This window comes from Pteropus alecto, unplaced genomic scaffold, assembly GCF_000325575.1.
Source record: "Pteropus alecto unplaced genomic scaffold, ASM32557v1 scaffold164, whole genome shotgun sequence".
Classification (NCBI taxonomy): domain Eukaryota; kingdom Metazoa; phylum Chordata; class Mammalia; order Chiroptera; family Pteropodidae; genus Pteropus; species Pteropus alecto.
Window position 1 is genome coordinate 17091348 of NW_006439568.1, and position 15036 is coordinate 17106383.

General features: G+C 36.8%; 1 protein-coding gene across 3 annotated transcripts in view; it reads right to left on the bottom strand.

Moving 5' to 3' along the window:
* OXR1 (oxidation resistance 1) overlaps positions 1–15036 on the bottom strand; it is a 304617-nt gene that overhangs the window by 181387 nt on the left and 108194 nt on the right. For all 3 annotated transcript variants that reach the window (XM_015593002.2, XM_025050061.1, XM_025050062.1), the window contains exon 2: positions 3173–3369. In XM_015593002.2, coding sequence (XP_015448488.1) covers positions 3173–3369 — 197 coding nt within the window. The remainder of the gene's footprint in view (positions 1–3172; positions 3370–15036) is intronic.

A 15036-nucleotide genomic window follows, 5' to 3' on the forward strand; every position in this document is an offset into this window, starting at 1 on the left:
TTAAGAAATGGCAGCTGATAAACGGAGGTTGTTTAAAACAGCTAAGTTTGTGGTACTTTGTTTCACAGCAATCAAAAACTTAAACAGTACTTCATACAGTCAGTTGTGATCATAAGAGAGGAAGAGAAAAAAACACTCAGAAAGATATTGTTTTGGTCTAAATCTTTCACTGTACAGATGAGAAAATTAAGGTCAAATGAAGATAAATGACTTGCAAGGTTATATAATTAATGACAGAAGCAGAATAGAAAAAGCTCTTCCTTTTACCATAGTCGTGATATAGTGATTACTTTCCTTTTAATTTATCTGAAAGTTTATATATTTCACATCAATAGAGAATAGCTTTTCCCCTACTTATTCCAAATCAATGAAATTTTATTATACTCTTGTAAGACAGGTTATTCTATCATAAAAAGTAATGACTTTATAGGCTGTGTTTTTTGTTGTTGTTGTTGTTGTTGTTTGCTGCTATATTAGATTTAATGTTTCTGTTATGAAAAATAATTAAGGACTTGAATCATTTGTCTGTACAAGGAGGCTATAATTTCTCTTTCCTAGAGTTCTCTCACAGGAAGTAGATCCTGTACAGAGGTTCATGAAGAATAAAAGCTGTGAGATTAAAAAACAATTCTAGAGAAGCTACTGTGGCCACTCAGAGCCACTAAGGGACATTTAAATTAATTGCAAAATTATCTAGCTATTTTAAAATTCTTTAACCCCCAGAATCATTGCTTGAATTTAAATACAGTGTTTTACTTGAATACAGTACTGCACTTTATTGGTAAATTTAAATGTAATACTCCAGTGAGCCACAAGAGGGCTCTCAAGATTTTTCAGTTGTATGAACTATAAATTGAGACATTGAAAGATAACTTTCAATGAAAGGGCATACTGGCTGGTGGATGGGCCAGTTGGCATGGTTTTCTTAGGGACATTCAATAGGGACACTAAAATATCACCTGGGAGTTGCAGTAAAAATATCACTATATTATCTATAGAAACCCCACTATATTATCTATAGAAACTCTTCTGGTTCACCTGTGTGCAGAGGGGGATGGTATCCTGAGTGACAAAGAAGGTTGACTCTAAAATATAATCACAAGGAAAGGTTAATTTCATTTATCGAGTCTGCTATCTCTGGCTCATGGCTCCTTCTTTCATTTCTCTAAGGTTCAATTAATTGTTGTTGTTCATTACCAATACTTTCACTAAGGTATACTGAAGTGACTTTGTTTTGTGATCTTTCAATACAGGCAATTTACATGGTTACAAATATTTCAGCCTTGAAAATAATGTTTCCAAGTCCAATTTAGTTGCAGGGTTACAAAAACACAGCTAAGTCCACAATTCAGATGTCAATTTTAATATAGTGGACCCACTACGGACACTGACTATAGTCATATTGTTTCAAAACCAATAATTTAAAATTCCCTAGTGGTAGAGCTATTAAAATAACTCGGAATTCATCTTTCTGCGATCCAAACTCACCATGCAGATTTCTATTTTCTAGGCACAGCTCTCTATTTCCCATGGCCAAGCTTGTCAGTCTTTCTCCCTCATTTTCTCATTTTTAGAGAATACTGAGTTTGTACAGTAAACTATTTTCTGAAGGGAAAAATACTGAGTCTTCCTAGCCAGTTAATAAATCAGAAAAGTAACAGAAGGTGGTGGGATTGTTGAAGGATGGAAGGAGAGGACATTGAAAAATTGGGAGACAGCTATATAAACTTTATGGGTTTTTCTAGTTGATTGATTTTTCGAACTCTGCTATCCTAAGTTTTAAGAATGTCTGTACATCTTATATCAATTCTTGCTAGTTGACTACTGACATCCTTAAGACACCACGTTTGTTGCCTGTTAAAAAATAAGACTTGAACATCTTAATCTGGACAGAGGAAGCCTGAGAGTAGATAGAAGAAGAGGGATACAAAAAATGGTGGACCCGTTTTAAATCCGGTTTTAGTAGACAAATCCTGAAATACTACCAGACCTACACAGAGGCATCTCTTCAAACTTGAAGTGAAGTAATGTAACCCAGAGACATAAAAATATAACTTGACAAAGTCACAAAGGAAAACAGTGTGGGAATCAGAATTAGAAATCTGATCACCTGATTATCATTTCTCGATAGGGACATTAAAATATCTGGGAAAAAAATTTCAAGCATCCTATATAGGGTTGTGAAGGTGGTAGACACCAAATAAAACATGACCTATTTAATATAACTTTGGTAAATTCATTAAGCCACAGTCTCTACTATTAAGGCTTGTGGATATGACCAAATCTCTCTAAAATGGAATAATATGCAAGGACAAAACATCTATCCTCTTCCCAGGTTGATTTGCCCGCCCCTGTCCCCAACACATGCTTCATCCTTTACCATCCATATGTTAAGCAACTTTTGTCTCAAATAGACCTAACACACGTGAAACTGTTTTTGTTAGTTAAAAAGCAAGGCCAAAGACATGATGACAAAACTTAGTACATAAAAGTTGGAAATTCAACTCATTTAGATGGATTACCTACAACACTCCAATTAATTGCTAAAGTTCAAGGTTACAGGATATTATTCTACCTAGAGCAAAAAGGGACATCAACTCGCAGGACCCCCTCCCCAGGCCCCCCATTCTTTCACACGACAGGTTCTGGATGTGATTCGATCTCTCCCGAGTGAAGTAACGTGCAAGCCCAAAACACATCTGCAATGTAATTTGTCCTCCCTCCGAATGTAATAATTTTCTATTTTCTTAGTGGCTTTGTTAGTTACAGGCTGACATCAACCACTGTCTTAACAGCCTGACAGAACAGGGTCAGAGACTTGATAGCCTGGAGGGAAAAAGAAAAGAACAAAAACAAAAACAAAAAAAACAAAAATGGCGCTGGCTGAAAAATAGCAGAAATGAAAACAGTGGCACGTAAGCTTAAAAACTGGAATATCGTATATGTGGAATTCACTCCCCTTAGGCCAAGATACAGAAGGTCCTCAAGCTTGCTCTCTTTGCTGAATGAAGGTTGTCAGTATTTTTCCATCTCCATGTTCAGACCATATAAGAAAATGTCCACATAAACCATCAGAAAGATATGCACATTATATAAATAATGGAGCATTTAACTGCAGACCCACACATAGACAGACTCCCCTATCCACTTGCATCAAACGTCTAGTGCTCACCAATGGTGTAGAACCTCTTCAGTTCACTCTTTCGGGAAGGATGTTTCTGGGTATTTGCTGTGTTGTTCTGTTCTTCTTCAAAGACAGGCATCTTGGGTGCAGGGGGCTTACTGGCTTGTGGCATTTGCTTTCCTGCACCGGCCAAAGGGTTAAACCCTGGGGCAGTAATATCCACCGACTGGGACTTTTTCTTCAACCTATAGGTAAAGAATACCACAGCTATGATTACTACTCAAGAGATGTTCTTGTTTCACATTTATCTTCATCATAATTTTTTTCAACAATTGAGTTATATATTTGTCCCTGAAATAGAACAAGGTTTATTCAGAAATTAAAGACCTTCCCTACATGATTTTAAATTCTTCAAATATTTTTGAAAGTATGTGAGGAAAAAAAAAATCTTCTTCTGCCTTATCATTTTGAAAAGCTTCACTAAAATATACTAAAATGTAAGGTGATAAAGAACTTCTATTTTTTCTAATAGCAAACTAAAATGTAGTGTCAAAGATAATGCATTTGGTAATTGCTTTTGGCTCTGAAAGTAATAATTTTTGATGCTATAGTCACACGCTAGTTAGAAATAAATAATTGCATCCCAGAAAAAAGGATAACGAAATGATTATCTGGATAACTAGAAGCTGCCAGCGCTTTGCTGTTTAATCTTTAAGAGCATCTTAGCTATAAAAATTACAGAAGTCACACTGTTTCTCCAGACACTCTCAATGACAATAAAAGATAATGCTCACTTCTACATTTTAAAGAACTGACATTAGGCCTAACTTGGAAAGCAAAAAGCTATCCATAAAATATTTTCGCCACTCATGCGTGAGAATGTTTCTCTTGATGTAAAAGTCATCGGTAAATGATATGAGCTAAATTCAAATATTTCAAGCTACACAACTTGATATTCGTCACATAACTGAACCCTAAGTCCAGCTTACTCCTTGCCCTTGGTTCTTCTGGAGGCTGACATTCAGTGTCATTTTTTTTCAAATCTTCATTCCTTATAGAAAACAAGTTGGCAGTTTTCTTTATCAATTATGATAATTATATTTGAATATTTGCAATTTTCTAAAAGTTCGATATATCTTCACACCTCCAGGTTTGTTTCTATTTTCTGAAAATAAAGTACGTTAGCTTCCATCTTCTGCTCCATTGTCAGGGCTGCTCACAATTCTAGACTCGGCTTCAACGTGGCCCCTTTGGGAAGCTTCCGATCACAAGAACCTCGGCAGTCTCCCCCCATTCCACAGAGGGGGTTATTCATCATCAACTCTCAATAAGCTTCTATTAAGTTTAATTTACCAGAGAAAAGACCTTTGTTAAAAGAACAGAATGTACCAATAGAAAAGGATTCACTAATGAAAGTAGCGTTTACTAAATCTTAGTCAATTCTTTATCACCTCTATGACTTCTGCCATATCCACATACCACCTATATTACCTATTTACTATTCTTGAAAATTGACTCGCTTTATCCAAATTGCCAACGAATACATTAAAAAGTGATCAACAGTGTTAGTCATGGGAAATGCAAATTAAGACCACACAGCATTCGTAACACACCCACCAGGATGGCCAAAATGTAGACATGATATTCAATGCAGTGATGAGGAACAAGGGGTATTCTCTGACACCGCCGGTGACAGCGTAACTGGTAGGACCAGTGCAGACAAATGTCTGGTGATATCTGCCTTGCTGAAGGCATGCATCTCTTGACTCACCTCTTCTATTCCTAGGATATGTCCTACACAAATATAAATGTGTTCATCCAAAGACACAGTCAAAAACGTTTACAGAAGCACACAAATATCAAAGACTGCCGAAATGTCTACCAATAGCAGAAATGGGTGAATGAATTGTGCTAACACTTATAAAATGGAATTTTATACAGCAAAGGAAATGAATGAACTACAACTACTTGCAACAACATGAATAGTTTTCATAAAAATTAATGCTGGGCAAAAGAATCCTAATACAAAAGAGCACATACTGAATGATTCCATTTACATAGCGTTCAAATAGAAGCAAAACTACCTATAATATTAAAAGTGTGGGTACTCTAACTGTTGGGGGTTATTACATTGATAGAGACATGAAGAGTTTTCTAAGATTCTGGTAATGTTTTGTTTCCTGACCTAGGTTCTGGGTATCAGGATATGTTTACTTTGTGAAAATCTAACATGATTTTTACAGTTTTTCTGGGTATATGTTATACTTTAATAAAGTTTCCATAAGAAATTGACTGAACTTACTCATTTACCATGAAGATTTAATATAGTTACTAAATAGCTACTTGCCACGAAGAGGTGACAGTAAAAAGAAACAGAATGGTATTATTGGCTTCTTGCCTCTCAAAGATGGCTAGAGTAGAGAGAATCTAAAGAAGGATCCTTTCACCATTGGAGATGGCTATTCCTCATCCCTATCCCTGTCCCCCATTTTTCATGAGCTGGAACGGACTTTTCATTTATACTTTGCACCAAGAACTATTCTGGGCACCAGGGACACACAGGGAACAAAGCAGGCAGAACACCTGCCATCGTGGAGTACTCATTCTTAGGGAGGGAGACGAGTAAGAAGTAAATAAAGAAACCAATAAATAATGAATCAGGTGGTAAAAAGTGCTGTGGATTAAGATAAAGCAGAGGAAAAGGGGTATGGAATACAGACACACACTGACACCATTACACAGCGGGGAGCCGCATCTGAGAAGACACCTGAAGGAGCCAGGAGCACATGTGGGGCAGCAGCATTTCAGCAAACGCAGCATTTGGTTTTTGTGTTAGAGGAACAAGGTGGTAGAGCAGCGAAATGGGGAGAGAAGCAGGAGATGACACCAGAAGATGGTGTGGGGTCAGGGGAAAGAGGGTACATCATGTAGCGCTTCGAGGCCATTAAGGAATGAGGCCGAGAGAGGGTCTGAGTGAGGGCGTCAGCTCTTGAGTACTGTATTCTATGAGAATCTCTCTGGCTGCTTTGTTGAAATTAGTTTGAAGGCTCCGTCTCAAAGTTAAGCGAGCTCCATGCACTGTCCTTCAAGGAACGGCCACCGAAAGCCACCCAGTGCCCCACATGCTTGAGGAAACCTAATTTACTTTGTACTACGTTTTATTAACACCTTCCCCATAACACCATTCTTGTCTTAGTCTACAGTTTGTAGACTGGAGCTAAAAGTTGAAGTAGTACCATATGCAACTGAAGGAGGCATTAAGATGAATAAGAAGTGGTTAAGAGATATGTTGCAGGTCACCGGGGCAATGAATTTAATTTGTCCCAACATGGCTTTCCAGCAAGGCACACTTAGATACACAGACTTAGACTACCCTAAAAATATTACACTGAACCCTAACCCCTAAGAAATCACCAGTATTTGATCATTTTTCATCTATAAGAATGTAAATGTTCTATAGTTCATCCTATAAACTTTATTTCAAAATTAAATTTTAATTTCAATATAAAGCAAGGTTTTTTGTTTGTTTGTTTGTTTGTGGGGAAGGGAGTAGGAATTTAAAGAAAAAATGCTGAATTTCACAGAAAGAAAGCCGCCTGTTTTCCAGTTCTCAGCAAAGATTATTTTCAAAATGGTAAGTGTGACATGTTTTATCTCAAATTCACATAGCAGATTATTTTATCACCAGAAACTGTTTGTATTTTATATTGGCCTGTTTTAGAATTGATCAGAGTGACTAAAGTCACATATTGAAGACTTCGTAAGTTTTGGCTATGTAATGGCTTATATTTGATAAAGTACTAGATAATATAATTAATGAAGTTCGATATCACTTCAAAATGTGTAAGTGTCCCACAAGTCCTTTCCACAATGTCTTTGGAATGAGCAAAGGACAGAGTTCTGGTCTCCAAAGGCCCAAGGTTGGCAGAAAATAACCTTCTGGGATTTTCCCTCTTCTTTTTGCCCTCCTCCACTGACTTCTCAATGGGCGGGTATTCTGTTTTCCTCCTTACTGGAGTCTGGAACTTCGATAGCAGGTTTGCTGGTTTGCTTAAGAAAAGACTTCCACTAGTATGTTCTTAGAAAGCAGAACTGTGTGGGTAACTAAATTACTCCTTACAGATTCTAAAAATGACTACTGTGGCTGACAAGGAAACCTGCTAAATGCTACCTTCGATTTCCAAATTTCATGAAAGGGGAAATCCTTCTAAATTTTTAACAATGTCTTAATTAAATGTGTGAAAGAAATGTGAATATAGCATAATAGAATAAGTAGGTGTACATGAGGTAAAATACCCATTGACGATAAGTGAAACATTACAAATAGAGACTAAAATAATCTCTTCACAGGCATCAAAAGGATCTTTGTCTTAATGTGCTTTGCATTTCAAACAGAAAATGAGTGCCAATATCTTGGATGGAGAAAAAAGAATGAGTTAAAGAAGCCATCCCTCTTGGCATGACTCCGATAGGCATACTGGTGTTTCATAATCTTTGCCTTTTCTGGTTCCTCCATTTTTGAGCAGAAAAAAAACGCTTCCTAGTCTTCCCTGCATGTGTTCCAATACTTTCTTTGAGCATGGTAACAATGTTGGACAATTTTTTGAGGCTCGATTTCCTTGTCTATAAAATGAGGATAAAACATACCCAGAAAGGTTCTGAGGACTAAGAAAACATCCTGTGCAGAAGGGCCTAGCATCGTGCCTACACAGCATGCTCTCAAACGCAAGTTCCAATTTCTGTGGAAGAGGATAGGGAGGGCATGATTTTGTTCTTCAAACTGTCAAGGGATGCTGAGGGAATTATTTAGCTTCTTAGACTATCCACCTAATCCCTCTCCTTTCCCATGCTGCCAACTTCTAACCGCAATAGTGACTCTGTGCTTGCCTGTTTAGTTCTGTGTATAACTGGAATGTTGTGGAGATGACCCCTCTCCACGCTGCCTGGTTCCCTTCCCCTTTTCCACTTGGTCACAGCCACTCATGGGAACAGGACGAATAAGGAATGACCTTCAATTAAAGGAAAAAAAAAAAAAGACACAATTAAAAAAAAAAAGACTTAGACTCCTTCCGGGCTGTACTACTTTGGATGAACATGGAGCCTACAGACACTGCAGTGTTTCGTAGGGGGTTTTGCCTCCTCTGGAATGTGGATTTGGGGGAAGGAGGGGAAGGTAAGATGATAAGCTAAATGAGAGTCCTTTCATTGTGTGCAAGGTGGCATTTCTCTCTTGAAAGTCCCCAAGTCTTTTGGAAACAACCTCATTAAATAGTTCACTTTGAGCGCATGTATTTTTTTAATCATCGTGGGATTGACCTAAAACAGAGAACTCACAAGCAGAGGCGGAGACCAAGGAACTATGAAGTGATAACAAGAATTGGAAAGGAAGTGTGAGGAGGGTTTTTGACTTCTCTATGCGATAAAAATAGGGCTCACAGCAATTTCGGCAAGTGCCCACGGAGTGGAAGAAGCCCCATAGGCCAATGTGAAACATAAAGTCATAAACTAGAGAAAAAGAGAAGTGGTCGAAAACTTCCAGTGTCAACCAAGTCAAACAGAATTATTCTCAAAGCAAGCAGTTAAATTTTACTCTTGCATAACTTATATTACTTTACTGGGAACATAAGAAATCCTCCACTCATCTTCTGAATCACTGTTTGAGTAGAATCCATGACACTTTTTGGCTTAAACATGTTACATGGACACCCCAAAGCCCAGGGCTTGCACCAACAGTGACTGAAAGGGCTCCCTTGACTACCACAGAGGACTTCTCTCAAATATCGGGTCAATTTCCTACTTCAAGAGCTTTAACCACAGAGAAGCTTCCTCTGAGCTTTTTACATTTAGCCTATATTGCTATTATTTATTGCTTGTCATACTCTTTTGGTCTTTACCTTCTCTCTTCCCCTCACATTGTGGAATTTTCAGCTTCTACCTCCAACTTTCTATCATCTTCCATTCAAGTCATAGGCACGCCATCCTTTTTCATCTTTCTTTTTCTATCAGGCTCTCCATCTTTTAATAGTATTGTTATTTAGTCTAAATATTACACGATAGAACTCTACCCTAAGTCAAAACAATTTCTGATATGACTTAATTGCATAAGAAAGAAATGTTTTTTTAGTTTAAGTTCTTAACCAGAATTACTTCTTCTGTCCAGTGGACTTCAAATTGTACCTGCATTATAACTAATCAGATACATTCCTGAGTTCTGTAGCCATCTGGGAAAAAAATGAACCTTCTACTATATGCTTAGCATAGTCTTAGCATACCCTAGGCAACGGTAGCAATAGCTGAGAAAATCTACTACAGCATAATGAGTATATTCCCTAGGTCATGGGAATTTAAGGGGGTATAACAGTAGCATGTAAAAGTCATATTTTCATATATTTGACTCTGTACCTTGAAAATAATAGTAGGGCAGTTAAGACAATGAACATGAGGGCCAGAATGCCTAATCTGGAATCTACGAGCTCTGTAGTCCTGGCACTTTTACTTAATCTCTCTCCTTGCTTCTATTTTTTATATGTAAAATAGAGGTATTAATAATACCTATGTCATAAAATTGCCACGAGGATTAAATTAATATGTTTAAAAGCATGTTGGATATTTGCATGTAATAAGTATTATATAAGTTTTTGCTTTAAACAAAAACATAGGCAAACATGAACAGTCATCGAGTTATTATAATGTACAGGGTACAGGCCATATGCTATACAGTTTCATTTACTGATCACAATAAACCTATGAAGTAACCTATTTGTCAAAGGGTCAGCTGAGGTTTAGATAAAGTGATAGTGCTAAAAATTAGGGAAGCTGGAATTCAATCAGGACATTTTGACCAAAATGCCAAACTTTGGAACTAGGACATAAATTTCAGCTGTAACACTTACCAGCCATGTGACTTTGCACAAGGACCTGGACTATCTAGGTCTCTGCCTATTTTACCCAAGAGAGTAAATGTGCACATAAAATGTGCTAATTAACGTGAAAGCACTTAATAAAATTCCACAGAAATCGACACTACATTTGCCCATTCGTCGTATACTTACACAAATGAACATGTACACATATACACATGGATGCATGTGAATGGCTGTGTCCCAAAGACCTAACACTTGTAGTCCTTTCCAGTGATTTCCAGCAACAAGACCATCTGTGGTTTGCACAGCTCATTACTGTTAGCAAAGCTGTCTCCCTCCTTCCTAAAAGAGCTAATGTAAGGATATTTTTTAAAGCAGTAAAGCTGCTGAGAATGCGCTATTCCAAGTTGGATACTGTGGCTGCTGCAAAATCTCAAGTCACTTAAAAAGAGCTTTTGAGAGCAAATGCCTAAGAAATTTTCACATTGCAAAATTAAGGGCTTTTGTTACCCATCCTGTACAGTCTGACTACAAATCAGAAAAAACAAAAAAAAAAAAAAAAAAAAAAAAAAAAAAAAAAAAAAGCACATCTAGAAGTCCGACTAGAAGAAATGACAGATTGGAAATCTATCCATTAAAGTATGAAAACAATCATCTGCTATATAAAATATGACAATTATAGCCTGCTCTATAATTCCTGGGGCCATACTAGTTTTTGTGCTCCCAAACCTGAGAATTGAGTCAGAAAATTTCATTAACATGGAATCAGGAACTACACAGTCTACTTTTTCAATTCCAAACCAATGCAAAATGTTTCAACAGAAGTATCCTTTGGGAGTATAATTGGTAATGAAATTGCTACTGGGGTACCACAACTAGATACCTTGTTATAAAAACATATTTCTATCCCTAAATTCATTCTAAGAAATGTATGCTTTCCTATTTTAGAAATTCAGAGAACAGAGAATTCAAGAATTAAGTCACAGGTGCAATGACACGTAGGAATGATTTGCTAGAAATTCTCTTGTTAAATGCAATTGAATTCAACTCCACGAAGGGCAAGGCCAATATACATATTATGAATCATATGGAAGTAGACATTAATTCATTGCTATTATAGCTAATTTTATTCTAAAAACACTAGAATCTAAACTCAAAACCAATCTGCCTCTCCAGAGTTTAATAAACCCTAACATAAAAGGTTAACATTTTTTACTGACCTTTTATGAAAAAGACATCCAAGTTCTCAAAATTTGCCAGCCGTTTTATATCCCTACGCTTATTCCAGTCCAGAGAAGAGGTAGGAGAGAAGCATTTTCTATTAGGAATCCTCACCGCCAGGCCACCTTAATCCCTACATTCACAGAAAGTCAGTCTGTTCACCATTTTATTCCTAGGACTTAGTATAGTAGGCACGTAGTAAATAAACTGTCAAAGGAATGAATGACTTTGTTATTAAAGAAAAGCCACAAGAATAATACAAAAATGCAAGCAAATTCATATGTAAAAATTGATGAAAATAAAATAAGAGAGTAAGGCTCTGGAAGGTTTGATAGCCAATATAATGATCAATTTAATACATTCATATAACATAGACTTTATCCTACCCTATTATTGGAATTTTTTGAACTAGTATAGACAAAGGAAGTAGTTTCATCTCCGTTATCAATACTGTGATATTTCACTTTAGTCATTAAATCTAGCTTAGTAATTTCTAAAGAAACACTCTGTAGCTTTGATAAATTTACATCTTTATGCAAAAAATTTCAGTGATGACATAAAGGAGTGAAAAGAATAAGGACTCTGGAATCAAACATGTGGGTTCAAGTTCAGGTTAAGCAATGGAATAATTTTATTGACTAGAAAGTTCTACTTTATGTTATTTTAGCATTCATTAAGAATTTTGTATATTATCTTTCTACTACAAAGTTTCGAAATGCTAATACAACAGCAGTAAAATTTTTATGAGTTTCCCCTTCCATATACTTTCCAATTATACCACTGTATTGCAAGCATTCACTCTGAAATTACACAAATTTCCAATTTATTTCAGTTTTTGCCTTGGAACTTCAAAGCCTTTCAACTGGAAAATCCTGAAAGTAGAAACCCATTATGCAAATCCAAAGATTAGCATGAAGGATTTGGAAGTCAAATTCTTGTAAATGTTAAACAGTCTTTTGCAATAACTCACAGAGATGAAATTAATTTTATTACCTTTGATGAAATGATTTGTAACATGCTATTGCCACAAGGATTGCATTTTGTTTATTTATTTTAGGAAGAAGGGATCAGAATACAGAAGACTATTTTAAGACTAGGCTTCTATCCAACATTGCAGATTAAAGGAATCTATTTTTTACAGTCTATTACAAACTATCTGTACGAAGCATATGGACTAGCTGATTAAAATATAGTTTTGCTTATGCACAACATAAGGCGACTCCAAACTTAATCAAGATAGCTTCTGCAAGTAATAATAATCTAGGCCAAAACCTAATGGTTTATAGTTAAAATGCTAATAAAGCTCACAATCTTTCATCTTAATTTCCCCAAATAAAGACATGAGAAACAGAAAAAGAAGTTATAGAAAAAATATAGATCTCTAATTTAGACATTAATTCAGGAAATTGATAGGAAATATCACCTTGGTTAATCCATTGCTTCTTTACTTTTTTTAAAAAAAATTTGTTTTATTATTTTTAAGTATACAGTACATTGGTTAGACATTTATATAGTTTATAAAATGATCCCCATAATTGCTCTTTCTCTCCTCTGGCTCTCCACATAGCCATTACATTAATGCTAACTGCATTCTCTATGCCGTGCTCCCGATCCCCGTGACCATCTATCAACTACTAATTTGTGCTTCTTTAATTCTTTTAAACTAAATCATCCTATTGATGAACATAAGAAATACTTGACATCCTGTCTTCAAATGATGCTTGTAGTTTTTAAATGTTAGATCGTATTATTGATTTAAAAGAGTTCTTTTATTGAAAACTGCCCTATTTAGATTCAGATTAGCTAACCTAGATAAGACATTCCATGTCCTCTCTCCCAATTTGAGAATTACTGAGGAATCTGTTATAATTTTCTACTGTTCAGATGATAATGGTTTAACACAGGAATGCTATGTGCAATGAAGTTCGGTTTTAGACCTTCTTTATGTAAACATATAATATTTAAAATTAAAGAAATAACTGTCTTCTTCCATAGGCAACTCTATCAACCTATATTTATCTTTCCCCATTATTTTAAGAATTTTTTTTTTCTTACTACAGAAGAGAATACGGTCTTCCTTTGTTGAAGCCAAACTCTCCACATGTTCTCTGAATCCAGGTGCATCCTCTCTCTGTTCTTAGGGTATTGATGTACTAACCACTCTCTCCCCTCGATAAGTCCTGAATTGAGAAATAGATACAGGAGTCAGGGACTCCATCACAAGCTGGTAGCTTGGAGAAGCAGTGTCTGGTGAAGCTGCCCCACAAACAGCAGGAGTTCAGAGAACACCTGTGGGCACCAGCTTCCAAGAGAGAAGGCAGAGGAGGCGGGACATAGAACCTCAGTCCTTTCACAGCCTGAGACATCACTCTGCCTCCACTGGGTAGGCATAGGCGGAGAAAGTCAGAGCTCTCTTACAAATGCTTCAGAAGGAAGGACATTTCTACTTTACACTCAAAGGAAGGAATGCAGGAAAGGGAGACAATGTTCCTCCTACAGCACTTTCTCAAGGTTTTACTCCTAGGTTATCTGCTTCCTTCCCGGTCATTAATCTCCCCGTCATTGCTCAACTATTCCCACCAGCATTCGGCCAGGTGCTAACATCTCCCATCCTTCCAAGTCCTTTTCTCTCTAAGGCCACCAACTCCGTTTCTCGATTTCTCCTCCCTCTTTCACAGCACACAGCTTCATCTCCTGGTCACTGCACAACCCCTTCCAATATTGCTTTGTGTCCATTACTTTCACGAAATAACTCGTTTACGTTTTCAATCACACCATGTGTTCAAATTTGAGAGTTACTTTTTGGTTTTCATTTCTCTTAACCTTTTAGTTGCAGGATGTACTTGTGGAGGTGCATGCCACACAGGTTAAGGCCATGGACTCTGGAGTCAGAAGGTGTAGGTTCAAAACTTGGCTCCTTATTACGGAATCTTGGGCAAATTACTTAATCTCTCTCTAGTTTCCTCATTGTAAAATAAGTTTAATAACAGCACTTACCTTAAAGTGTTATTAAAAAGGATAATAAAACATAATCCACGTCAGTATCGGCACGATGCACACTGGTGTATAAGTCTTCAACTCTTTTTTTTTTAACAGGCCTCTCTCTCTACCATTGAAGCATTCTACCTTAGATTCCCTAATGCACATTTCTTCTCATACTTCTTTTTCCACTCTTCCTTGAAGAGTCCTTTTATTTTTTTCTTTTTTCTATTCAACTCTATATTCTGGAATATCCAGGGGCTAATGGAGCTGGGCCTCCCTCCGCTCTATTTTCACTCTCTCCTTAGATGTTCTCATCCATCCCTTTGGGATGAAATATCTCTATGTTCAAAATTCCCCTATTTATACCTCCAACCCAAGCTTTTCCCAGAAGAGCAAACATAAATATACAACTAGCTACTTGGTTACCTATAGCACATCTTAAAACTAACACGTCCCTAAACATTCGACTCCTAACCTCAACACTAACCTTCCTTCCTGTTTCTCTATCTCTGTAAATAGCACCACCACCCACCCACGCAGTTACACAAGCCAGACACTTGCAAGTTATATTTGAAACCTTCCTTTGAAACTCTCTCTACTTCTAATTCATTAATAAATTCTCTCTATTCTGCTTTCGAATTGTATCTTAAATAACTCCACTTCTCTCCATCTCCACTACCCCTCCCTAGTCATCGCTGCTCTGGATTATTGCCAGAGCCTCTAGATTCATCTCTCTAGATAGACTTTTCTCTCTTGCTACCATTCTTCTTGCTAAACCATTCATCACTGCAGTCATAACAAGCATTTTTAAGCATAAAGGAGCTAGGTTGTTCTCCTGCTTCAAAG